Genomic DNA, 26,098 nt, shown 5'->3' on the forward strand with positions numbered 1-26,098 from the left:
CTTAACAAAAAAAGTGGCCTTCTACTGCTCAAAACTGCTTCTAGAAGAGGAAGGAAGGAGAAATATAATCAATTAGACACAAAAAGTGTTCAAGGCTATAAACAAAATATTAAAAATGATTGTTTGAACTCAGACAAAATACAGAGCTACTGTTTGCACTTATTAAAAAAGCAGAATATTTTATATATGCAGACCATACAGCAATAAAACAAGTTAAAAAGTGCCACCATCAAGAGAGGTGTTGGCTATACAGCAGAGAAAAAATGCTGCAACCAAGATGATTTAAGCATAAGGAACTATCAGCTTGTCCAACAAATGACACCAATCTGCTACAAACCTTCCCCCCTTTACACTGAGTTAGTGCTTTAATACTTTTTCACCTAAAACGATCCTGAGTTTGGTCACTGTGCAGAAATTACTATCTTCTAGTGTCTGTTTTTGTTAATCAGGTGGGAAATAAGAAGAAGGAAGGAGAGAAGTCTACCTGCAACTTGCTGAGAGTCTCTGGATGGGAAGTCTGGATGCACCTCTCGTGGAAATGACTGGAGTTGTATCCAACTGTAAATATCAGGCTGATAAATCACCACACACTCACTCCACATATTCTTTTTTGACATTTTTATTAATCAAAGACAGGATGACTTCCATATTTGGAGTGACAGGACAGATCCCAGGATACTCTCACAGCTATGATAAGCTTAACCAAAAGACACGTCACAGAGCACACCATGGATATGGAGCAACGCCCTCATCCTGCCTGGGTGAACTGACATCACCAGCACCCTGCAGAGGGTCCTCAAGAAGAGGATATTCCATCGGCAGTGGACCTCAACTCTGGGAGGGACATATCAACAGCTCCAGAAGAGAAAAAGGAGAATTTGGCATCATACCTGATCAAGAAGGTCCCCAGGTACCAGAGATGTATCAAAGGCCACCATGGACTACTCCAGCTCCAGACCTCTTACACATCCAAACTGAGCAGCTTCTATTCATGCTATATAAACACACTTATACTGTGCATTGGCATTTATAGAGTTGCATAAAAGTCAAAAAAATAAAGTTCTGCAAGATTTTAATACTCTTAGGTGGAAGCTTGAAAGGTTAAGTTTACGTCACTGTTTTCACCAAACCCAACTAGGTGGGAAAGTAAACTAGATGTGCCATTTCAAGTCTTTAGCATTTTATAATCAATTTTCAGTATACCAATAAACACTCAGTGCAAAGCACATGCTCAGTTAAAATCCTAGGCATGGATAATGTATGAGGAAAATAAAAAAAGAAGCCAGCACATGTTGTCTACATGCTCACAGAAATATATATAAGAAAAAAAAAAAAGGGAAAAGTGTTCTTCATTTACAGCATTATTTTGGTTTTGGCTTAAGAAATGTAGATGCTTTCTCTCAAAATAACAGTACTTGACAAGGTTATATCATTGGCTTGTTTAAAAAAAAATGTTACAGTGATGGAAACAAAGAGTCTACATTACTTTAAACTGAATATTTCCATCCTCAGAAGCCTGCAGCAAGGTCATACTTATGAGCCAACACTTCTTGTGGTGAGCGCAAATCCAAAGAAAAACAAACCAAACCCCACAGAAATGCCACCCAATAATTACAGTTTATGGGACAGTAAAAATATGATGGTTTCCAGCAGAAAAACTGTGGTGTTTCTTCTCTTTCACACCACCCACTGGAGTTTGTCCCAATTCTCCACATAATAACACTACTTCCTAATAAGTTCTCTTCCCTATGAATATGGGGACAGATAAAACACCTCAGTAACTGGTAACAGCACACATCTCCTTCCCATGAGTGGAGACAGTGATCTAACAGATAACATCTCAGGAAACAGAATTTAGAATGGAAAGGTGATGTTTCTGCCCACAGATAGGAACTGAAAATGTGAGAAGTACAATATAGAAAAGAGTTAATGGTTTTGTGTAATTTCAGCTTGGAAGTACAGCATAGGAATCAGGATTATTACAGGAGCATCCATAACATGGCCATTACAGAGGCAACACTGAAGGCTGCTTTGTTAACCTCAGTAATGGCCCCCTCATTGCACAGGTCGTGTTGGCAGCAGAAGAATTCAAAATTATCCAGCTGGAAGAATTCGGCAATTTCATTCATGTTGCACTGGGAAAACTTCCAGCAGGAGAAAGTTCTCAATTTACCTATGAAAAAAAAATGAATTAAACAGATTAAGAGCATATTGACAGTAATACCATTGTTGGTACAAAGAGAAAAGCACTGCCTCGTGTTGGAAGCATAAAACGCTGGAGAAAATGCAAAGCTCAGTATGTGACATGGTGTAAACACAGTAACTGGATGGAGTGGTCTGTGTTGCCATGGCATCGGGGATGAATGTGGAGTGAGGTGGAATCTCTGCAGCCTCACTTACACCTGATACCCACAAATGTTTTGTTCACCTCCTACCAAGAAATAACCCTTACCACGTGCCCACAAAGGCAGGGAAAGTTTGACCACACTCCCACCACAGCACTTTGCACAACAGTGGTTAATAAGGTGTAAAATGCACAGAAAATAACTGGGGGATGAGACATGAAATTGCAGGGACTGGTGGGTGGGTTTGTCCCCCTCACCCTCCACAGAAGGGACACCTTTTGCTAAGTCTTGCACCCTCAGCTATGCTGAGTGGTGATCTGGGATATTAAGCTTGTGATTGCAACGGTGTTGTTAGCGCTCCATGGAGCTACTCCACAGTTCCTGTATTTATCACCAGTTCCTGCATTTATCACCAGCAATCCAAGAGAAATGCAGATGTTGGATTCAATAAATCGTGCTTTTAAATCCCCCCCGGGATGGTGACTCCACCACCGCCCTGGGCAGCCTGTGGCAGGGCTCGACAGCCCTTTCAGGGAAGAATATGCAGGAGACAGAGCTTGAAGAGCACATAAGGGTGGTGAAACATTGGCAGAGGTTGTCCAGAGGGGTGGTGGATGGTCCTTCCCTGGAAACACTGAAGGCCAGCTTGGACAGAGCTTTGAGCAACCTGCTCTAGTTGAGAATGTCCCTGCTCATTGCAGGGGGGTGGGACTAGATGATCTTTAAATGTCCCTTCCAACCCAAACCATTCTGCGATTCTATGACAATTCCTTCACCCTCAGGAAAAGTGAATTTATTTTAGTAGTGACAATTCTTAAACAACAGAGTATTCATCTTTAGGTGTATTTTGTGGGCTGCACATTCTTTATCTGTTCTTAAAGCACAACAAATTCAGGGCAAAGAGTTTGTATTTTAAAGTCAGCGCTGTCTCCTATTTTTTTCCAGCTCCTTCGGGTGGGTTTTTGTTTGTTTCTTTGTTTGTTTGTTTCTTAAATCTAGATATACAGACATCTGTATATACGCTTGTACAACTATAAATCAACTGCCTAAATCATCATTACATTATCAGTTGCTTGGATATAAGCATGACCTTCAAAAGGATTTGCAACCTTCTTTTGAGTGAGGCTTAGAAATGCATACTAAGGCCAGATTAGAGATGCACAGGTGATGAAAACTGATACAAGTTGTGTTTATTTTAGGTCTGTGGGACACCATACATACCGAATTTCATCTGCAAGCAAGTATCTTCATTCGTTAAGCAAGTGCTGTTGGACCTGCACAAGGAAGGGCTGTTCTCACAGTGGTAACATCTTAGGGTAGAACCTAAGAAAACAAGGGTTTATCTTTACTGAATAATCAAGCACTGAGAGAGCAGCAGCATTAAAAATGAAAAAAAAAATAATCACTGTCTGCATCTAACTGTCACAAAACAAATGCCTGGTTATTAAACTCAAGCTAAAATTATTAAACTCAAGACTTCAGCTAAAATTGAGCTTATGTCAGTTGTACAAATCAAGACTGGCAATTCTGAAAGGCAGATTTTGAAGCATGTACTCATGTCATTTTTAAAAGCACCATTATATGCCTGCAGAACAAGGTATTAAATTTTTGCTTCTTTCATCTGCTCTTAAAAGACTGCCTTTTCCAGGCAGGAAAGAACAGGCAATGACACTTTCAGCACAATTTTATTCTATCCCTATTTTATTTCATATCTCTCTCTCATACTACAAACTGGTTTCCAAATCATCCAGTCTTCCAGCAGCAAACCACCACAGTCTGTTGCTGTTTTAAGCAGCATCACATCCTGATTCTCTCTTCTGACCCAAGACAATCAGAAACTAAGAGAGAAACTAAGCCCTGCTTCAAAGGTCACTGTCATTCCCCAAAGTGGTATGAAATAATCCAGGCTATTTTTCCTTCTCTGGTGTTTTTGCCATGACTTTCTCAGCCCCTGTCACAACATTACATAGGAAGGTCCCTCCCTTCTACTCACCAAAACTACAAAAAGCAACCAGAACAATGCAGGCAGTTAACAGGATGAAGTTCATCTTGGTCATGCTTCCTCCCTAGTTTGAAGGCATAAAGAGATGTTACATGTTAATTATATTTAAAAGCCACATGGAACTAGCAAAATCCCCAGTGAGGAATCCAGACTTCGAGACTTCAGTATGGAACTGGAAGCATTGGCCAGGAGAAACAGGAAGAGACAAGAGAGAAAAATAACTTCACTTTCCAAGAGAGGATTTTTATTCTGAGAACGGGATTTTTATTCTGAGAATTGATATTTGAGCCCTGACAGGCTCAGATGGGTCTCATTTCTCCTTTCTGATTACACCATTCAACAGGTCTCCCTATTCCTCACAGCTACAAATGCACCTAACAACAACAAAAAAAAGGCTATTTATGTCTCAAATGCTTTTTCTTTCACAGCAATTCCCCAATAACCCTGGAGCCAGATTGTGCTCCTTTCTTCTCTCTCATGGTGTTGCAAGAGGTTTGGCTGTTCTAAAGGAGCTTTCGCCTGTCCTCTCCCAAAATTTCTCCCTCTCCCTGAGGGAGTGACATATTCAATAACCCACCAAGTGCCTGCAGCGATGGCTCAGGTCTCCATGACTGCTGCAATCCATGGGCAGCAGGGAGATGGGAAGGGCAGGATTTCATTTGAACACAGGCAGCTCCAAAGCAGGAGTTATTAGACAGATTTCTGCACAGAGTCTGAACTGTAATCAGAGCTCCCACTAAAAATCTCTGCTATTGCAGAGTAGGATATTCAGAGAAGGCATAAGCAGGCACAGAGGGGAGAGGAGGGCTAGGAGGGCATGATTTTATGCTTGTCTTCAAAGCCCAAGAGGGACTGAAAGTCCCAGAATATTAAAGGTATTCAACAAGTTTTACACATGATAAAATCATCACATCACTGCTCTTGACCCTGTTAATTCTGCTTGAAGCTATTTCTACATGCAGCCATAACCATGCTAGGCTGGAGTTTTTTTCTCTCGGAAGACTGAAAAGACGGTTTCATAGCAAAACAATATTTAAATGCTTCTCAACCCTTTTTAATTTTCCTACTGACAAAAAAAAAAATCCCATTCAACAACAACAACAAAAAACCCATGTCTAACAAAATAAAAAATGCAACAACAAAAAAAAAGGGCTACTACCTTTTTTTTCCCTGTCTGTATGACCCACTGCAGAGCAGGAAAACTAAGAAAAACATAACCATAATGTGCAAGATGAGTTGATTTTTCTGGGGTAAACAACTTTGCAAAAGAAGCTCTTCAAGGCCACAGGCTCATCCCACAGTGACGTGAATCTGCAGAAGGGCTGTTGGTCTGGTGGTTACAGCAAGAGCCATTCTGGACAGCAAACAGAACCTCCCTTGGAATCTCTCCATCTTCCAGGAGTCCTCAGTCACCCAATGTGTCAGCATGGGAAAACAGTCTCGCCTTTTAGCAAAACCAAGTCATGACCAGAATAAATATAAGGCAAATGAATAAAAATCATCAGGGCCAGTAGTAATTCAACCAGTCTGTTTTTGTGAAATGAGTAATCGTTTCTGTACTCCAGAATGACAGGGAAGAAAACTTTAGCTTAAAACCAGGAAAACTTTAGCTTAAAAAAATAATATATAGAGACAGCAATTCACATCATGGCTTAAAAGAAATAAAGCCAAAAACATTTCCTAGACTGAATTTTCTAAACTGCTTTTTTAATCCAAGCATCCAACCCACCTCAATGACAAGAAACAACAACTGCAATGAAAGGCTCAGTGCGTCGTTGTGAAACAGAATTTCTCTGCAGTCTCACCTGGGAGAGGGCAGGCGGACAAACCTGCTGCTACTGCCACCATAAATCACAATTTATGACAGAAAGGGGCAAGAAAAAGGGAACAGCACCATGAGCCCCAATCCCTGCAGGGACCAGGGATCAGGACCACAAACCCCATTCCTGCAGGATGTCCAGGGGACAAGGACCACAAGCCCCATCCTTGCAGGGATCAGAGAAGGGGAACAGGGCCACGAGTCTCATCCCTGCAAGGGACCAGGGAAGAGAGGAACAGGACCAGGAGCCCCATCCCTGTGGGGACCAGAGAATGGGGTAAACAGCACCACAAGCCCCATTCCTGCAGGGACCAGAGAACAGGACCACGAATCCCATGGGGACCAGAGAATGGGAGAACAGGACCACAAATCCCATCCCTACGGTGACCAGAAAATAGGACCACAAATCCCATCCCTGCGGGGACCAGGGAACAGGACCAACAAGCCCCATCCCTATGGAGACCAGGGAGCAGAACCAAAAACCCCATCCCTGGGGAGACCAGGGAGCAGGACCAAAAACACAAGGAACAGGATCACAAACTCCATCTCTGCGGGAACCAGGAAAACAGCATCACGAGCCCCGTCCCTGCGGGAACCAGGAAACATCACCACAAAGCCTCATTCCTGCGGGGACCAGGGAACAGCATCACGAGCCCCACGCCTGCGGGGAGCAGCGGGCTGCACAGTTGCCCAGGTCACTCGTTCCCAGACCCCCGCAGGTGCCCCCGGCTCCCTTCCCCGGCGCCGCTCGAGGGGTGCCCGCAGCACCCCGGCCCCGCGGCCGCCCCGCGTTAGCGCAGTGCGGTGCGGCCGCTCCGCCGCCGTGACTCAGGACAGCTCCGGGCACGGGCAAAACACCACCACCTTAAAACCGGCGTAAACACACATTGCCAAGCCAAACCTCCGCAGTTCCCGGGAAAAGCCTTCCCTCCCCCCCACACTCCTCTCCCCACACCGCCGCTGCCCGCCGGGCCCCGCTGCCACTCACCTTACCCGGCCCCTGCTGCCGCTCGGTGTGAGCGGAGCGGGGGCTGCGGCGCTGCCTGTGCCACCCCCGGGGCGGGGCGGAGCGCCGAGTTCCCGGTGACGGGCCGCCGAGGGCGGGAGAAGTGATCCCAGGGGAGCGGGAACGGGCGGTAGCTGTGCAGTCGCTGCTTCCACAGGCCGAGAAGGGTTTTTGGGAACGCGGCTGCTGCCCTCCCGCGCGTTCTTCCCGAAGCCTGTCATGCGTCGCCACTCGTGGTCAAGCCCCTAGAATGGTTTGGATTGGAAGGGACCGGAAGGGTAATCTCTTTCCAACTCCGACACCTTCCCCTAGTCCAGGTTGCTCCAAGACCTGTCCAACCTGTCCTGGAATATTTCCGAGGGATGGGGCAGCCACAGCTTCTCTGGGCAACCTGTGCCAGGGCCTCACCACCCTCTCAGCCAAGAATTTCTCCCCAATATTCAGTCTAAACCCACATTCTGGCAATGGGAACCCATTCCTCGTTGTCCTATCACTCAAAGCCTTTGCCCAAAGTCCCTCTCCAGCTCCCTGGGAGCCCCTTTAGGCACTGGAAGGTGCTTTAAGGTCTCCCCAGGGCCTTATGGTGGGAATTAATAGATTAGGGTAAACAAGACTTTTAGAACACACAAAGGAACAAACCAGGAATGGAAAGTGGCAGTTTCCTCCAGAGGCAGCTGAATATAGAGCTAAACATCCACAACCTAGAAAAACACTGAAGAAGAGCAACAGAAATGTAGTTGAGGACACCAAAAGGGTTTTTTTTTGTTACATTGACTTAGATCAGTGCTATTTAGGAAAAAAAAAGTTGAGTGCCGACTTGAGTACAATATTAAACACATGTAAACCAGTTGTATTTCAAAAGGAATCTTGGATTTATTTTTGTTACCACACCAAAACTGCCAATTTATTTGCTAAACCTGAAGCAAACCCCAAATCACTCAAAAGTTATATTAGATTCTGTTGATGTGGTAAAATGATTATCGGTCACCTGAGATTATGATCTTATAAATGTCTAAAAGGTTTTACCTCTGTTTAAGCCATAAATAAAAGCAAAATTATATAAGGGTAAGATACTTGTGGGTTATTGGGTGCAATTTATTAAGTGAGAATCCACCCAATTAATACTTGATAGGAAAAAATCCCTTATAAATTCAGTTAAATGAGGAACTGGGAACAAGGAACTTCAGCCAAAGCTGAACATTTGCCTGTTTTAACTTCCCAAAATCTGTCACTAGTCCCTCCAACAGAGCACACATCTGTATTATCACAGATAAATGGTATTTCCAACTCCAGCTGAATTTTTCATTTTACATTCTTTGCATAAACTTTGAGGGATTAAACAATGTCAGGAAAAACTAAAACTAGCCCTGGAATAACTTGCATAGCAACTTTTGTTTTGGTTTTTTTTTTCAACTGTCCAGCACAGCACTTGTTTTTCTCTCATGTGATGGAGTCATAGCAAGGAAATCATGGCCAAAGGTCCTCTCCATTATATCATTCAACCAGCAAAATCCCACAAAAACGCTGAAGGAATCTTACAGTTATAAAGAGACTGTCAGTGTAGGGCTCTTCCATGGACAGAAAAAGGATGAGATTAGTTTCATATTTGTGTTGGATGTGCCAGGGTTAACAGGGCTGGTTTTACCTTGCCAGGTGAAGTCCTAACCGAGCACCAGTATCAGAGTCAGATCTGAGCCAGGTGGCAGAACTTCAGGCTGCACCTGCAGGATGGCGGCCAAAGGAAGTGAAGGACATTCCTGTGTTGAGTGTTATAATCTGATTACAGATCTTGGATTACAGTGACCACAGGAAGAATTTGGCAGCTGGATGCACTGTGTGGTGGGTGTTACACCTGCCCAAAACCTGCAGGATCTCACTCAATTCTCTCCTGCTGCTCCGTGAAGATTCTGACAGCCCAGCAGTGCTGAGGAAAATCAACTCCTTGTTTTCCTCAACGGTCTTGGCTGCTCTTTTTCACTTCACATCGATCCTGGGATTCTGTGATTCACACCTCCCTGGCATTACCTTCAGTTTTGGGTGGGGTGGGGAGAGCCACTGCCTTCAGCCCCACCTCAAATGCACATCCTGAAGAGCTACAACGCTTTTGGCAGCTCTGGGCGAATACACCCTCTGCTAAAATAGCTGCCTGGAGCTAAGAAATAACCTCCCTGTCACAAACACTAACTGTTTGGAGCAGTAACAGCAACCTGTCACTTCCCTGCTTCCCTCCTCACTCCACTGACACCCCTGGCCACCAGCAGAGGCCTCACACCCCCCCACTGCAGCTGAGAGAACAGCACTGTCCTGTATTGTGACTTCTCCCACAGACAGCAATTATTACAGCTCATCTTTAACAACCCAAGGAGAACCACTCCCTAAACAAAAAAAAAAAAAAAGAGTGAAATTGCCAAGGGTTGTGCAGTCTCTCATGCTGATTCCACTGAACTAGAACATACAGATCCTGGTAGGAATCCTCCCAGGAAAGGCCTCCAACGATGAGGGTTATCTTGTCCTTAAAAAGACACAACAGACTGACAGCCCTGGAGAAAGTTCTAGTCCCACTAAAACCTTTTTTCACTGATCCTTGATGAAATTTCTGTGAAAAGGCATTAGACCACATCTTCCCCTCCCAGCTAATACGGAGCATACTCACAATGGCAACGTTTTGGAACCACTCCAGCAATTCTCACTCCTGTGAGGGACAACAGAAGTTGGTTTTGCCTCTCTAGATGTTCCACCTGAATGCCTGCTGTAGGGATCATACTCAATATCTACCTTGTGGAAGTGCTGTGTGGCACTTCAGAAAGCTGAGCACATGGAGAGTCCAATACCTGGACTTGTTAAAAAAAGCTGCAATTAGTCAATAATGGAAACTTTGAGCTGGAACCAATATTTCCCCCCCCCCCCCCCTCATAGGAGCTACTAATTCTGCCTGTCAAAAAGAAATTACTCCAGCACTGCTGTCACATAATTAATTGCCCAAGTCTTGGCAAGAACAGTCCCATGTAGACCTTGAGAGCGAAGGAGGCAGTTAAATTGTTTATTAATGACAACAGAAACAAAGTAAAACTGATAAAGCAAACAGATACTTCTTTATATTTAAAGTTTCTAGTCAGCTAGTGTTCTGTCAGGCTCCTCTCTTTTTTTTCCTTTTCTTTTTTTCTTTTTCATTTTTATTTTGTAGTTACAAAAATCCAGAGGATTTAGGGAAATATACTTAAATTGGTCACCTATGACAACAGCAAACATCGTATAAAGAAAAAAAAACTCAAAATATATTTACAAATCCATCCTTTGTAGTCAGTGAGAAGTTTCTTGGTCAACAAGTGGGAGATTTATGCATGAACACTACATTCCCAGAGGCATTATCCAACCAGAGTCACTTAGCATAAAATTAAGCTGACAAACAGATTGTCTAAAAATAAGGCCAGTTTCACTCCTAATTTATGCATTTGATGACCAGATTTTTCTGCTATTCCTATGTTGATTTAAAAATAAATAGCATAAGAGCACCTAAACTCACCCAAATAGGATATACAGACCAAACTGCAAGTTTCATTCTTAGTTATTCAGAGCAGAAACTCATGAGCAAGGACAATAGGATACGCCTTTTTTGCCATCTTGTCTATTGCTGATTTTAAATGCTAATTTTAAATGCTTGTACAAAAACAACCCTCATACACCCTATTTCCAGTATGATCATAAATAGGCGATAGTTTAAAAATGTAAGATATGATTACCTTGGACTATCAAGCTGTTTCACACTTCAGAAAAAAGTGGACAAAGCCCAAACACCTTTCTCTTCCTTTCCCTCCCTCTGTCCCCTCCCTCCACTCCCATTTCCAAACCAGGGAAAAAAAAGTTATACTCTAATGGATCTTGGAACTGGCACCAACATTCATGCTAGTTGCCCTGATGTGCAACAGAGAGTTCATTTACAATTGTCAGAAATATTCTTATGCACTAGCCCCAAAGAGTTCAGCTCCAGAAGCTTTCCGGAAACAGTCTGGGAGAAATCCCATCAGGTATGATGTGGGCAGCACCCAGAGGGCTCAGGAATGTCCAACACCCTGGGTCGATCTTTAGTGTCATCTGTGGCTGTGGAATCTTCGTCTTCATCCACTGCAGGCTCATTAGGATTTGTTTCCTAACACAAAACACACCCATGGTTTAATTAAAACCTCTTCAGTTATAAGAAAGCACCAACAACTGCCTAGAAAAATCTGATCTGCATTATCATGTCGATGAACTGTGAAGCAAACATTGAGATCCACGTCCTGAAACCTTACAATTACTGAGTTTAATTTGCAAAAGAGATCATTTTACCAAGTTACTTGACCTTTAACTCAGTAAATCTCCATTAGGTGTCATCATTCCATACCTACCACTATGTAAGCCCCAATTCAGTATCTCAGCTCTATTCATTTTCTTGGTGGCTTAGGTTGTCTTTATTTATTTTAAAAACAAAGGATCATTGCTACCTTTAAAACAGAGGTAAAGCAACAGAGAAAAGCAAATTATTTTTACAGTCAGCTGAAGGGAAGGAGGTTTCAGCTCCCAAAACTGTGAGCAAGAGTTAAGAGATGTCACTTTCTATTAGAAGCATGACATCTGCTGGCACCTCCTGTTAGAGCCACTGGGAATGAGTGTCTCAAATCCTGGGATAAACCTGAGAAAGTGCACAATGCCTACCCCTGAGGAAAGACTCAGTGCTGCACAAAAACTAGGAATAAAACACATCAAGGATTCTTCTCTAAATGTGCCAAAGAAAAGGGAGAAATGATACAATTAACTTGCAATCTCCAAACTAAAATTACATTATAATTAACAGCACGTGAATCATCTTGGTGATTTGCAAAGTCACTTTATGAAATACACTTTCAGCAAGAACTAATGAACATCACACAGACTGTACAGCTTTTAAACTGCCATTAACTGGAACTTGTCTGAAAAAAGCAGACACGTTATTAAAGCTAAACAGATGAGCGTGGTCATACAGACCACACTTCAAAGAGCCTTTCAAGAAAGAACCTCTTAAAGAACTCTGAAATCCAAACAGGTCCTGCAATATAATCTTTGTAGACAAAATATCTGAAATATCATTCATGCTCTGTCTGGAGCTGTTTTGAAAACTGCATCTCCACTTACCATTCATGCTGTAGACACCTTGAATGTTGGACACACCATATGAAATCTGGGAATTGTGACATTAAAGAATCTGTCCTTGTAGTAAAGGCAATGGAAGGTGTAATAGCCCTCCATGTATCCAGATGTTGTGGAAAACGTAGTACAGCTGGTGTATTCATAGACTCTCCCTGGACTGATAATTGGAAACTCTCCTGTTGGTAAAATATTAAATCAAATGGTAAGGACTGAAGTAGAACTACAATTTAGCAGTTTGCTAAAGCACTTGCACTCCACAACATAATCAGGCAGCTCATTTTATATTCCAGGGGATGCATAAATGACTTTCAGCAATTATTGATATTCAAAAAAAAACCCAAAAAAACAAAACTCTCTGAAGAGCAGTTAAGTAGCAGGATGTTCAGATATCCCTTACAAACCAACTTTAAAGCCAAAACAGATGGATGCATATCTTTTTCTCTCAAGCAACAAAATGATTTTGATACAAACCATAAAACTACTACCCTGACCAACAACTAATAACAAAATTTTCATAACAAATACATTAAATATTCTCTCTATTAGGTTAGGAAAAGCAATCTTTCACTTACCAACTACTCCAGGACCTTGGACTTCGTCCACATCCCCTTTGGCATTTGTTATTCTCCAGTATCGACTGTCCAGCTGACACGTCTTCTCAGGAAGAGCATCTTTGGACATTTCAATTCTAGAAGCCAAAGGACACAATGGTTATAAAACTACTTTCCCACACTTCAGAAATTCTTTAAGTGCCCTCGGGATCTCAAAGTAAGCTGGGAAAAAACCCAATAAGGTAAAGTCACCTGACTCAGTTGGCAGGATACATCTCCATGCCCCTGCTTCACTCTGTTATTTACCCCTTTCTAAATCACAAGAGCTGCTTGTAATTTCTTTCCCCCCTACCCCACTGCGCTTTTCCAATTACCACCTGACCAGGTAATAATTTAGTGTGTTTTATATTAAAGTACAGCATGTTGGGCACATCCTATTCATTTTAGAACTGTTTTGAATGCTGGGCATAAATTTGCAACAACTGATGCTTTAGAGATTCCATAGATCTATCCTGTGCTAAAAGAAATAATTCAATTTATTCAATTTTACCTGATTCTGTAAGTGAAGAAATAATGTGGTGGATGTACAGAACTGAGTTCAGGCAGAAAAGAGGTGGACACAGACACAGTAATATCTTCTGTGGTAGCAACACATTCTTTATCATGCACATACCTACAGAGAGGAAAACATTAACTCTGCAAACAGCTCTGCATATTCAGTACAGAAAAACAGACATGGAAAGTAATTAGTTAATTACTAATAAGAACACTGTGATGCTAAGTTAAATGTAATTTTTAACCTTTCATTAAGCAGTAAAATAAAGGATGGGCGTGTGCAGTGTCTTCATGATGTGTAATTCCTCATCACCTAAGAAGCTGTGCCTCTCTTTGGAACTCCATTAACACTTGCACCAAGTTAGGTGCATTGTTTCATCTGAAGTGAATGAAAACACACTTGTTTAATAAGGTTGTGTTGTTCTGCTATTCAAAGAATAAAACCTAGAAATTCTAACAGCAAATTAATTTACAGATCAAGAATTTGGTTCTACAGCATCCCAGTTAGATAGAATTAAGGTTTTTGATTGTATTTAGAAGAAATTGCAAGTGCAAGAAGATTCAAACACCAGATCAAGTCCTGTTTATTGCATACTCAAGTGTCATTTTAAGACCAATTTGCTGAAACAATTGGTTTTTTAATAACTCAGAACAGTCCTGTAACAGCAACACATTCATGGCACACAGAATAAATATCTTGCTGTTCACTAAACTTCAGATCACCTATAATGCAAAATTCTGGTCCCATTAATGCAAAGTTATAAGCTCTGAAACTTCTGGTTAAAAAAATGAGGTTGCTGTTTTACAGCTTTATTTTCAGGAAGTTTCATGTGCTTTTTCCTCTCTCCACCATCAGCTTTTGTCTCAGATACCAAAAACTACTTGGAAAGAGGTCAGAATTCTAGAAGCAGCATTAAAACCTTGCACTGAGGTTATAAATGCCAGTCACGATACCTGAAAATCTGGTCTCTGATGATGGGATAACCTCCAGTTACAACTTTGTTTACATAGGATGTAAACCATTCCAAGTAGGATGTACCTACATACCAAAGGAAAAAAGCATTCATAAGGACAGGCAAATGTACCACTGAGCACGTTACAGTAAATACTTCAAAGAAAAAGTTTAAAGCTTTGAATATTTTTATAACAAACTCTCACTTCCTTAGATGAGTCAGTCAATATTCCAGTTCATCCTACCAACAAGGAGAATTTGCAGGAACCAACCAAGAATTAGGAGTTAAGACTGCATACTCCAGAAATCACACAGCCAACAAAGAATCCCTTAACTATAATGCTTTCACATTATGATCATGGTCTCACTATTTGGTTTCCACATGAATAGTTTCTAAAAAACATGCCAGCAAGATGCAGAATTTCCTCTCCTTAAAAAGAGTGATAAGTCCGACACCCTCCACATTCCTGCTACAATCCCAGAAGACTAAGGCTGTGTGTCATTCCAAAGAGCCTGGGATTTTCATACAATTGGAGCCATTTTCTGAGAACAGCTTCTCATACACCCACAGCCATTCTTTTGGAACAGCCTGATTGCTAAGCAGACACTCAAGATGTCACATTTAACTCTCAGAGTTTCATACACAGAATTTCTCAGCCATAAATCTTCCAAGCACTGCAATACAGAGCTCTATAGAAGAGTTCAACTGTTTGTCAATATTTGTGATTCAAAACTGGATTTAAGCTGAAATACTGAGAAATTATTATCCTCACCTTCACTGATGTGTTATCAAGTGCTCCCACTCCTGTTAGATTAAGTGTACTTACCACTTCTTCCTTTGAGCACGAACTCTGTGTGCTGTCCTTTGCCCTTTTGTAAGTCTAAGGGACTCCATGTCTATTATCCTCCTTTCTACCACTAACCTACAAAATGCAAACCTTGTGTAAAGTAACTCCAGATGGAGAAATTGGATCACTTTACCTGCCACCTTCAAGAGAAATGCTGTGTGTGAAGCTTCTCCTCTACCCTGTAGTAAGCCAAGATTAACCCTTCCAGCCAAGTGGAATACTTTGAAGTAAGTTGGACCATCCCACAAGCAGCAACACCTAAAAAGGTTTCCTCAAATTGATGTGGCTAAGAGTTTGACTACCTTCTACCCAAGGTATAGCATTGCCCAGTGTGGCTTCTCACTGTAATAAGAAATGTAAGAGGCTAAATTTTAGTATTCATTTTGGTGACACTTGTTACATGTCTTCTTTGCCACTGAAAGGAATTAAATTTGACATAACCACAAATACCAGATTTTTTCAACCTCTCACATGGTTGCAGAAACTACTGGGGAAAACACTTGGGTGTTGTATTTAATAAGCACTGACATCACCCCATGACAGCTAACAGAGGTTTTGCTCACCTTGTCAGACAGGTTAGAAAGTGACTGATTTGTACCAAAGACACACAGAAGGGCAAGTTTTAATAGAAAATATTTTATCTCAATTGTTACCTGTAATGAACATAACAATAGCAGATGGATTTCGAGCCATTGGTCCTAAAAGGAAAGTTTAAGGTGTATTAGAAGAGAGCATTGGACTTATGAGGTTCAAATTCAACACTTGAAATATAACAACAGGAACACTTTCCCAATATTCACTAAACATAAATCCGGCTGCTTAACACAGCAGGGCTGTCCACAGATGAACCAAAATAGAAGTGTTTGAGGAACGTTCCAAGTTCCCAAGCAGCACCAGAAGGTTTAAATATTTGGCATAATACAAAAGAGAATCTTAACATTCTTCAAGTGATCCATTATCAAACAATCCCTAGAAATGTCATTGCTACCTGCTTTGAAAACAAACTGCCACAAACTCGACAGCAGGATGAAGATCCCCATCTTTTTTACAAGAAACATCCTTTACACATCCCACTGTTTTTTGAGGTGAATGGATGGTGGAAGGGAAGCCACCAGGTCTTTTCTTCCTTACAGAAACAGGGAGTGTGTACATATATATACACACACCTGCCATAAACTGAGCAAATTAAATTGATACCTTCCAATAAGAATGAATCTTGTCCACCATCATGACCTATAGAAATTGCTTTATGTCAATGATAATCAGATGGTAACTTAGGGGCAAACTAATAATCATCTCTTATTGTTCACTTTCTGCTACATAAAATATTTCAGACATCCAATAACATGCAAAGGGGCACCATCAATCATTAGCAAAGTACATTGGCAAGTATAAACGTATGTTCCTTACTGGACACTGGTAGAAGATCTCGTATTTATTCCGTCCCTCCACCTTCTCCAGGGCCATGTATTGGCTCAGGCCAGTATGGATGCAGAAGGTGAGGGGCAGGCACTGCTTCAGCCCCAGCCTCTGCTGGAACCCTCCAGCTGCTGTGTCGATGTCCAGCAGATCCTCGGAGCGGTAGTGGTTGGACAGGGCCATGCTTCCCATCAGACTGGAAACAGCAAAAAAAGGAAAGATAAATCCACAAGGCAAAGTTGTGAACTTCTGGGAAATATAATAATAGCCAGCGATCTGTATCTCCAGTTTTGTACAAGTTCATTTCAATACTATCAAAGCATCCATGATGTTTCCATGGAATAAACAATACCAAGCTGCTACAGGGACAGTCAGTGATCAAAATTACACTGAGCAAGGTGGTCTGTGCTTCAGGGAAAAGGCTGAGAAGCAAAATAACCACTGAGTCAGAGAGATTATAATTTTAGTATAAAACTAAGGCATGCAGACACAAATAAACAGACATACAAGGCGGGAATGAGACAAGATTCATCAACATGACATAGCACGGTCATCAACTGTCTAATTTTTAACTAGCTTTGTGTAAGCATCGCAGCAAAGGATGGGATTTTTTTATTTGGTTTTGACAGTCAGAAAGTGATGTTGAAGCAGTAAAAGCAGTCTCTCTTCTCATATATAAGAGACGAAAATAAGCATTTGGAAAAAAGTAGTGCTAATCGGAAAGGTGTAGAGATTAGGAATGGAGGTGAGCATTGGAAGCTAAGGTTAATGTTGATAGGAATGTTGGGCTAGATGAGAGCCAGAGTGAAAATAAAAAACCCAAGCAACATACACTCAATGTAAGAATGATCAAAAAAGGTAACATGATCTAACTGATAACTCCCAAGGGCAGTGCACTTGGCAAAAGAAGAGCACACAGGTCTGCAGTGTATAGCTCCACACCCACACTCCCTGCTGAGAACACCAGGGAAAGGCAAATTAGATGCAAACTCCTGCAGATGCTGAGCTTTCAGTGGTGTTATGAAAGCAGTGACTCAGGTGCAAGCTGCCACATGTCAGTGTGCCATAGGCTGATCCCATCTTGGGCAACAGGTTCCATTCCTCTTTCTCCTTACGAAGTCATGCCTGGAATTAGCACATTCTGCCAACATCCAAACACAGAAACCTGGAGCACCTGACAATGACAATCGCTTCCATTTCTGATTTATGCTGAAACTGCATAAAATTGTAAAATCTGCTGAGAAAACAATTTGCAGAACTGAAATTTTCATTCTACTTAATATGACTGATTTGAAAGTTATTCCCTAACTATTTTAAAGAAAAAGAAAGGTATTAAAGAACGAAGTCTGACGAGTGCAAGCGGTTAATTTATTTCTGTAATACAAAGCAAAACTTCAGGGAAGCAACTTGCAGTGGGATGATTAAAAGCGTTAACAGCTGGAAGTTTGAGTTACTGCAAAAAATCAAAAGGTTTTAACTAGGAAACAGGGAAGTTTAAGAGTAATTGGAGCAATTAGAAATCTATCCTGTGTTTTCAATTACTTCTAAGATTAGAAGGCAGCCATTTCTAGAAGTGTCACTCAAGTGGTGACTCAGTGACAATCCATTTAAATGCTTCATTTATCCTGTTAAGGAGACATTTTACATCATTAATAAATAAGGTGTCCAAGAAATACAACAGGAATTAATAACTTGGTGAGTAGTTTTCTCTCCTTACCCAGGCACAACCAACTTCTGCCCGTTGTGGATGCGGAATGAACACCGATAATCATCCGGGAGTTTGCAACGTATTTGTGCTTCCACAGCATCCAGGTCTTCCTCCCTCACACTCTCTGGGGACAAAAGAAATGCTATTTCAAGTATTTCCAACACAAAGCATGGAATCTGTAAATGCCTTGATCAAAAGAACACAGACTCAAGTCAGTATCTGGTGACTTTACTGTGTGCTGGGTGGCACAGAATGAATATGACATAAATTTGGAAGGGAGATGATGACATGAACTGATTATTTAAGACAGCACCAATATCCAGCCAGTGAAACCTCAACAGGCCTGACTTCAGCACAAAGTATTTATCAAGTGAAATCAACCTTTTCCCCAGAATTTGTCATGAGCTGAGTCCCAGTTACAACTTTCAGGCAATATTGACTTTACTCTTTTATCATTCTCTCTCAGTTTCCAGTTCAATCAGTAACACAGATATGTTGGCTGCAGCCACCATTCACCTGGAATTTGAAGCAATAAATGAGTTTTAACAAGGGGATTTTCATATCAACAACAGAAAGGGACGGAGAGTAACTATTCTTACACCTCCACATGCAGATTTCCACACCCTCACTTCTAGCAAAATTCAACTGGGTGGCCCGTATGGTCTGTTCCAATCAAGGTTTGTTTGGCAATCTTTTGAAACTCTTTTTGTATTCATTATCTGTTTCATTTATAGGACATAATTTAACAATTCATTGAAACAATATGCCTTACAAAAGGTATTAAAAAGGTTTGAAACAATATCGCTTACAAAGGGTATTAAAAAGACTTTATCTAAAAGGTTTATCTACAAAGGTCTTATCTAAAACCTGCCACTGCTCTACAAGTGTGGAAATTGATAATTTTAATTTATTTTTGACTTTCTGTAGACAAAGAGAAGCTTCATTGCACCAACTGCTTATGAGGGATTTTGGAAGTAAAACTGTGGTAAAATCTGTTCAACACCCCCAACTTTCTATTTTAGTGACCAAATATCTGAGTGACAATTCAGAGGTTCTGAATACGTGAGTGAAGCCTCAAGCTACATCTCCACAAAAATGTAAAGAAAACATTAAGTTCTAACCATATTCTATTATCACAAATACTTAGCAAAACTTAGGAATCCAGCACTATCCAGCAAGCCCAGAAAATTCAAGATTTAAGTAGGAAAGAGATCATTTGTCTTTTAATTTCTCAGATCAGGTTATATGAAACATCTTGGGCTAAAAGTCAACTTCATACAGAAAACCGAGCAGTTGAAAATTTAAAAGTCTTTTATGTCCCTATACCAGAAAAGCTCAAACTCAACTGTAGCTGTGTAAGATTCATGAGCCAGAACACTAGATGTACTTCAAGTCTTAAAACACAAACTGAAATTGAAAATAAAATCTTAAGTGGGGAAAAAAAAAAAAAAAGGAAAACCAATTGTTTGACCACAGGGAAAAAAAAACCACTTCCTTTTTGTTTGGCTTCAGATTAAAATGCCTGTTTTCGCGTGACTGTGTTTTAATTAGGTCTTAAGAAAACCTCACGCATAAAAACAGAGTAATATTGGGAGTAATGGGATTACTACACTAAAAAAACATTAACAAACAAACAAAAAATCAGTCAACCAAAGACAAAGCTGGGTGAGCCAGGCAGGTTTGACAGTACCTTTCAAAGAGCCGATCATGCGGGGACACCACTGCCCCAGGTATTTCACCAGGTCATCCCAGGCCTTTTTCAGGGTGGCATAGTAGCGGATGTACCTCCCCAGGTCGGAGTAGGTGCTGATGAAGATGGATTTCCAGCTCTCATTCCGTCGGCTTTTCTCCTCTCTAAGTGGACACAAAGGCAATAAGTTCAATACCAGCCTGAAAAGCTCCGTGTTCTAAACTCAAGGAGTTGGGATTTGTTATTTGGCAGGAATATTAACCCAGGAACACTTTGTGCCTCGTGAAGCTACACAAACTCAATTAATTCCAGCATCTATTCAACAGCAAGCTGGAACCAAATTAGGAAACATTTGGGGTACTTAGGGGAAAATTTGGAAACAATGCTCCTTTACACAGAGTGCCTTTTAAACAGATTCTGTATAATAGTGAATTCTGGAACTGGTGAATAGCTAATTCACAGCACATTTCACACACACACTTTTTATCTACTGCATTAGTCACAAACTCCTTTATTCACTCACTAAGAAGGATTAAGGAGCAAACCAGAGAGTTAAATGAGAACTCAGTGCCTTTTCAGATCAGTGCACATTCTTAGGGAATTCCTGTATATTCCGTTTTCCTCACAGGCTACGGGAAGACAGGCTGTCAAAAAAGTACTGACTAACATCTGACAGAGGATGTTTGCCTCCAAATTGTTGCAGCCCTTGCATCTCTCTGATAGGATATATTCCAACTCCTCACTCCAATGCTGAAGCTACAAAATTTAGCACACCTTCACACACCTAAATAAGAATGTAACAATTGAGAAGTCTCCACATCAACTCTTCTCTATCCACTCATAAAACTTTTTAACCCTCACATGTTCATGAAGCTTTTTTACATAATTTATCATGTCTTAGAAATTCATTTTTAGAGAAAAAAAAAGGCTTTAAACAACACTACTTACTCTGAAATAAGCCAGTATTTCTTGCAGTGTCTTTTCCACAATGGATCATGGCTTGACAGCTGATTCAGTCTTCGATTTAAATAGCAGCAACTATAAATATAAAATCATTACATTTGATTGCAGAAGAGCAGCAAAACAAACAGTTTTATTTCACTGAGCAGTGAAATAAATGCAGAGTTTGAAAGTTAGCTAGCTGGCCTTTTAGAGCTGTGCTTACAATGATTAAAAGTCTTCAGTAGAGCTGTGTAAGTCATGAACTACTTTTCTACAAAGTGATTTTGTAAAGCAGGTCATCCTGTAGACCTACACCAGTATAAACACTGCTTGAAGGATTCCAGCATGACTCCACTCCTCCAGTGGCAAGCAATCCAGTAGCACTGGCTGGCTATGATTTAAATCTCTTTCTTACCTGGACTGTCAGGCTTTACCTAATCTTTTCCACAGTAAACCACAAAAACTATACAGTTGGAATGTTACAAAGCTACTTTCCACTTAGAGTTGTTTAAACAACAAATGATGATAACATGGAAATAAATACTGCAAGGTCACCCTAATGAAAACCAGATATCAGCTATTGCGTTGCTGCTTCAGAAAGTTAAAAGAATCACATCCTGCACTACAAAGCACTACTGCAAATGAAATATTAAAAACCCTGTAGTATATAGGAATAAATCAGCCCTCAGAAATCATTTAAGTTGATCCTGGCTTGATGAATTTGAGCTGAATTATCAGCTAAACTTTGAAGAACCTCCCCAAAAGATTCCACCAGTTTAGATGTGGAAACATCACTTCCTCTGGTACCTTGTTCTAACAGTTAATGTGTGTGAATGGCTGTGATTAACATCTAAATACCCCAAATGAGGTTACCAAACTTAAGTTTTCAGTTACTACTTTTTGGGGTTTTGTCAGTGTAGAACAGAAACTGGTAAATAAGAAAGACACAGTTAGATAATGAGATAAAGATGACTCTCAATCTTGTCTTTTATAAGTAAAATCAGCCAAAGTCCACAGCTGGTCAAAGCATCTTGCACTAAGAATACAGAATTATTCATACTAGCTGTTCAAGACATCTTTTTTCCTCCCTCATATCCACTGTAAGCTGTTTAAACTGGAATTGTAATTGTATTTCAAAAATCAACCTCATCAAAGTGATTCTCCTGCATGTACTTAAATTACCCTTTGCATCCTCAACGACACAAACACATTCACTTCAACCCCTGACATGTGGATATGTAAGAACTTCATTTATGACACAGGGATTTTTTATATTTACATGTTTTATTATTATGTTTATATTATATATGGGCTGTGGGGAACAGAAATATCCCAAAGTCAAAGCCCTTGCAGAAATCTGTTGTGTTGGTGTTTTTCAATCAAGCCTGTAATTTCTGGAAGGAAAGAAGCTACTGAGGCATCACAGGATCACTGTGGCTTAAAATGTGATAAAAGTGCAATTAAAGCCATTCTCACTAATTACATAAACAATGCAAAAGCTAAGAAGTGACCAAATATTTAAGGGCCACCACCAGATTTACCAGCTGGTGGAATAGAGGGAAACTGTAGTGTTTGCAATGCTTACAGTATATATGCCACTTAAGTAAATATAAACAACCTAGAGATTTCCTCAATTAACACTCTGAATGTTACAAACAGCCAGTTACACAAAACTTCCATTACTGACCTTATTTATAAGACATCTACACAGTATTTCGCTATCTTTGCACAGCAAAACCCATCTTATTTTCTTAAATACGTTACAAAAACTGTAGTGCCTTTACTACACCATTAGCAACTACAACCAGACCATCTATAACAACTGTTAAGAGCTTTTGTTACACTTAATCTCTTTTTTTGTTCTCCCTGATGTCTTTATCATTCTTGACTAATATTTCTGAGGGGGAAAAAACCCCAAACCAAACCCCCATATTTGGGCAATATTCTGTTTTATTCATAATTATTCTTCCCTCCTTGACTCTTCCTTGATTCTTCCCTTCAATCACTGCCAGAGCCTGCAGTTCACTGGTGAGGTTTTACCTAAAACCACACTCTCATCTTCACTGTGTGAGTCACAACGCTTCCAAGAAGCACCTGCAACTTTCCTTCCCCGAAAAGTCACCTGATTAATTTCATTTGGTCTTCCTTCAAACAGAAGCTCATTCGCATGATGGAATATATTTACTGGCAGCAAGACCACCCTTTGTCTGCCCATGGATACACAAGAGTTTTAGGGGAAAAAATTATTTATTTCCCAAATTCAGTTATTGGTTCGCTTAGGTACAAAAAAAGCCAACATACAATGGGGGAGATAAAAGTAGAATCGCAGAATGGTTTGGGTTGGAAGGGACCTTAAAGACCGTTGAATTCCAACCCTGCCATGGGCAGGGACACCTTCCACTATCCCAGGTTGCTCTAAACCCCGTCCAACCTGGCCTGGAACACTTCCACGGATGGGGTAGCCACAGCTTCTCTGGGCAACCTGTGCCAGCGTCTTACCACCCTCTCAGTAAAAGGGAACACCTCAATTTGTTAAAAAAAAAATAAGGAAAAAAAAGGAAAAAACGGGAGAAAGCCCGTAGCTGCTGGAAGGGAAGGGGGGGCTCAGGCCGTGTCCGCCGCAGGAAGCCAAACCCTTTTCCCACTCAGCCTCGGGAGCGCCGTGCCCGTGCAGCCCCGCGAGCCGCCCGTACCTCACCAGATCCCGGTAGTCGAGGAAGCTGAGGATGAGGAGCAGCGGGTCGGTCGGGAGCAGCTCCAGGCTCAGGGCTGCGGGCGACTCCATGTCTGGGGGCGCCGCCATCTTGAGAGACGTCCCGGGGACGCACCGCCCATCGCGGCCTCGCGCGGCACGGCCCAGGCAGCGCCCCCTGGGCGCGGCGGGGCTTCACCCTCACCCGCAGTAGCCTCAGAACTCAGCCCTCAGCCCCGGCGGGATTAAAGGCATCCGACCGGGCTGCGGGGCTTTGGGGCGGGCAGGGTCCCGCACGCTGCCCCGGTGCAACCCCCGCCGAGCAGCGGAGGGCGGCCGCCTCCAGCCCCCGTGCCGCCTCAGTGGTTAAACGTGTCATAAAATCATAGAGCGTTATAAGGGGTTGGAAAGGACTTTAAAGATCATCTTGTCCTCTGCCATGGGCAGGAGACACCTTCCACGAGACCTGGTTGCTCCAAGGTCTGTTCAGCCCGGGTTTGAACACTGATAGGGTTGAGATATCCACAGCTTCTCTGGGCAGCCTGTGCCAGTGTCTCACCACCCTCACAGGGAAGAATTTCATCCTAATATGTAACCTAAATTTTCAGTCTTTCATTCTGTGCCCATTACTCCTTGTCCTATCACTACAGTTCCTCACAAAGAGTCCGTCCCTGGCTTGTCTGTAGGTCCCCTTCAGATACTGAAAGGTTGCTCTGAGATCTCCACGCAAACTTCTCCAGGCTGAATATCCCAAACTTTCTCAGCCTGTCTCTGTGGGAAAAGTGCTCCAGCCCTCTTATCAACTCCATGGCCTCTCCTGAACTCACTCCAATAGTTCTATGTCCTTCTTATGTTGGGGACACCAGAACTGGACAATATTCTCCAGGTCAGATCTCATGAGAGCAGAGCAAAGGGGGAAAATCCTCTTATTTGGCCTTTGGGTGCAGCCCAGGATGCCATTGGCATTCCAAGCTGTGAGCACACACTGCTAGCTCATGTTGAGTTTTTCATCAGCCATAACCCCCAAGTCCTTCTCCGCAGGGCTGCTCTCAATCCCTTCTCAGCCCAACCTGTGTGTCTGGGATTGCCACAACCCAGTGTAGGACCTTGCCTTTGTTGAACTTTGTCCTGTAGAGATGTTTGACTCAGACAGAGCCCCAGCATTGTGGGGAGCTCAGACCACCAGGGTTTTGGTGGTCTCTGCCCTGGTGCTGCTCAGCCCTTGCTGACTGTGCCAATCTGTGAACCCTGGGCAGGTGTCTCCATATCCTCGAGCATCCCAGATGGTGTCTGGCTCTTGTGGTTTGGGTACTGGCAGGAGCCCAGCTTGCCAGTCTGGGGCTTAACAGATGCACACAAAGCTGTGCTTTCCTTCTGATGAATATTAAGAGATCAAGTGTCTTAATTTGCTTTCCTGAAACAGAAAAAATTATCTGTGTTCAGTGGAGTACTTGGACCACTGAATTTTCATGTGGATATATTCTTGTAGGATCAGACCATGGAGATCCCTGAAAGATGAGGGGGAACTTCCTGTTTCCAACAGCAGACTGTTTGCCATTGCTTTGAAGTTTTCTGTTTACCAAAGGGATGGGAATTAATAGGAAGTGTTGGGGTTGTGCACGCAGGAGAACTTAAGAGCCCCTTCCAGTGCCTAAAGGGGCTCCAAGAAAGCTGGAGAGGGACGTTGAACAAGGGCCTGGAGTGACAGGACAAGGGGGAATGGCTTCAAATAAAAAAAAACATGCTGCATCTTAAGGGTATATATGGATCACATTTTATATGAAACAAATCACATGATATGTGACAGCTGGAGCAAAAATAGAAGCTATTCTTTTTATGTCCCTCACTTTTAGTGAGCTTGTTCTGATTTGAGAGAAAGAATTGTTTCTAATGCATGATTAAAATGTTACTAAAATGCTATTACTTGTGTTTGTCCTTGGGTTTGTGGTCCATGAAGATCTAACAATGCAGAGCCAAGAGAAGGTCTATAATTCTTTATCTCCATCAGGTTTTGCCAAAAGATTTTTCCAAAGCCTGGAGAGTTTTGCTTCTAGTACTTGCATAGATCTGAGGTGTTAGTCAAGGGTTTAGCATTTTACTTTCCTAAAGGATCTCCTAACAAGTGCGAAAAACACATAGTAAAAGAGAAATACCTGTTCCTGATGCAGAAGAAAAAATTCACAAAAAACAACCAACCAACCAAAACCCACAAAACCAAAAGCAAATATAAAACCACTTAAAATTGCCATATTTTGATCTTGTACCCACATCAGCCTTTGCATTCTCCATTAAGTTACTGACAGCTGCACAAAGTGACACCAGTAAGTTATCATGGAATTATTCCAGCTCACTCTAGACATAAAGGTTCTTTTCCACTTTAATAATTGGAGCCTAATTTTTCTTCCA

The 26,098-nt window shown here is 41.7% G+C and overlaps 2 protein-coding genes across 2 annotated transcripts; both read right to left on the minus strand.

Moving 5' to 3' along the window:
• Positions 1–603: 603 nt before the first annotated feature.
• On the minus strand, positions 604–7,405 carry CD59 (CD59 molecule (CD59 blood group)). The gene is made up of 4 exons (XM_032692414.1): positions 7,155–7,405; positions 4,339–4,411; positions 3,567–3,668; positions 604–2,173 (listed from the first exon to the last, which is right to left on the minus strand). Exons 2-4 carry the CDS (start codon positions 4,400–4,402, stop codon positions 1,980–1,982), a joined length of 360 nt encoding a protein of 119 aa, XP_032548305.1. The 5' UTR covers positions 4,403–4,411; positions 7,155–7,405; the 3' UTR covers positions 604–1,979.
• A 2,886-nt stretch (positions 7,406–10,291) lies between these two features.
• FBXO3 (F-box protein 3) lies at positions 10,292–23,848 on the minus strand. The gene is given in 11 exon segments (XM_032690286.1): positions 10,292–11,319; positions 12,321–12,511; positions 12,908–13,023; positions 13,437–13,559; positions 14,396–14,480; positions 15,895–15,939; positions 16,639–16,856; positions 18,378–18,492; positions 20,059–20,222; positions 21,007–21,096; positions 23,694–23,848. Coding segments are annotated over 11 exon segments (1,383 nt in total). The 5' UTR covers positions 23,804–23,848; the 3' UTR covers positions 10,292–11,193.
• Between the last annotated feature and the right edge of the window lie 2,250 nt (positions 23,849–26,098).

This window comes from Chiroxiphia lanceolata, chromosome 6 (assembly GCF_009829145.1).
Source record: "Chiroxiphia lanceolata isolate bChiLan1 chromosome 6, bChiLan1.pri, whole genome shotgun sequence".
In the NCBI taxonomy this organism is placed as follows: Eukaryota; Metazoa; Chordata; class Aves; order Passeriformes; family Pipridae; genus Chiroxiphia; species Chiroxiphia lanceolata.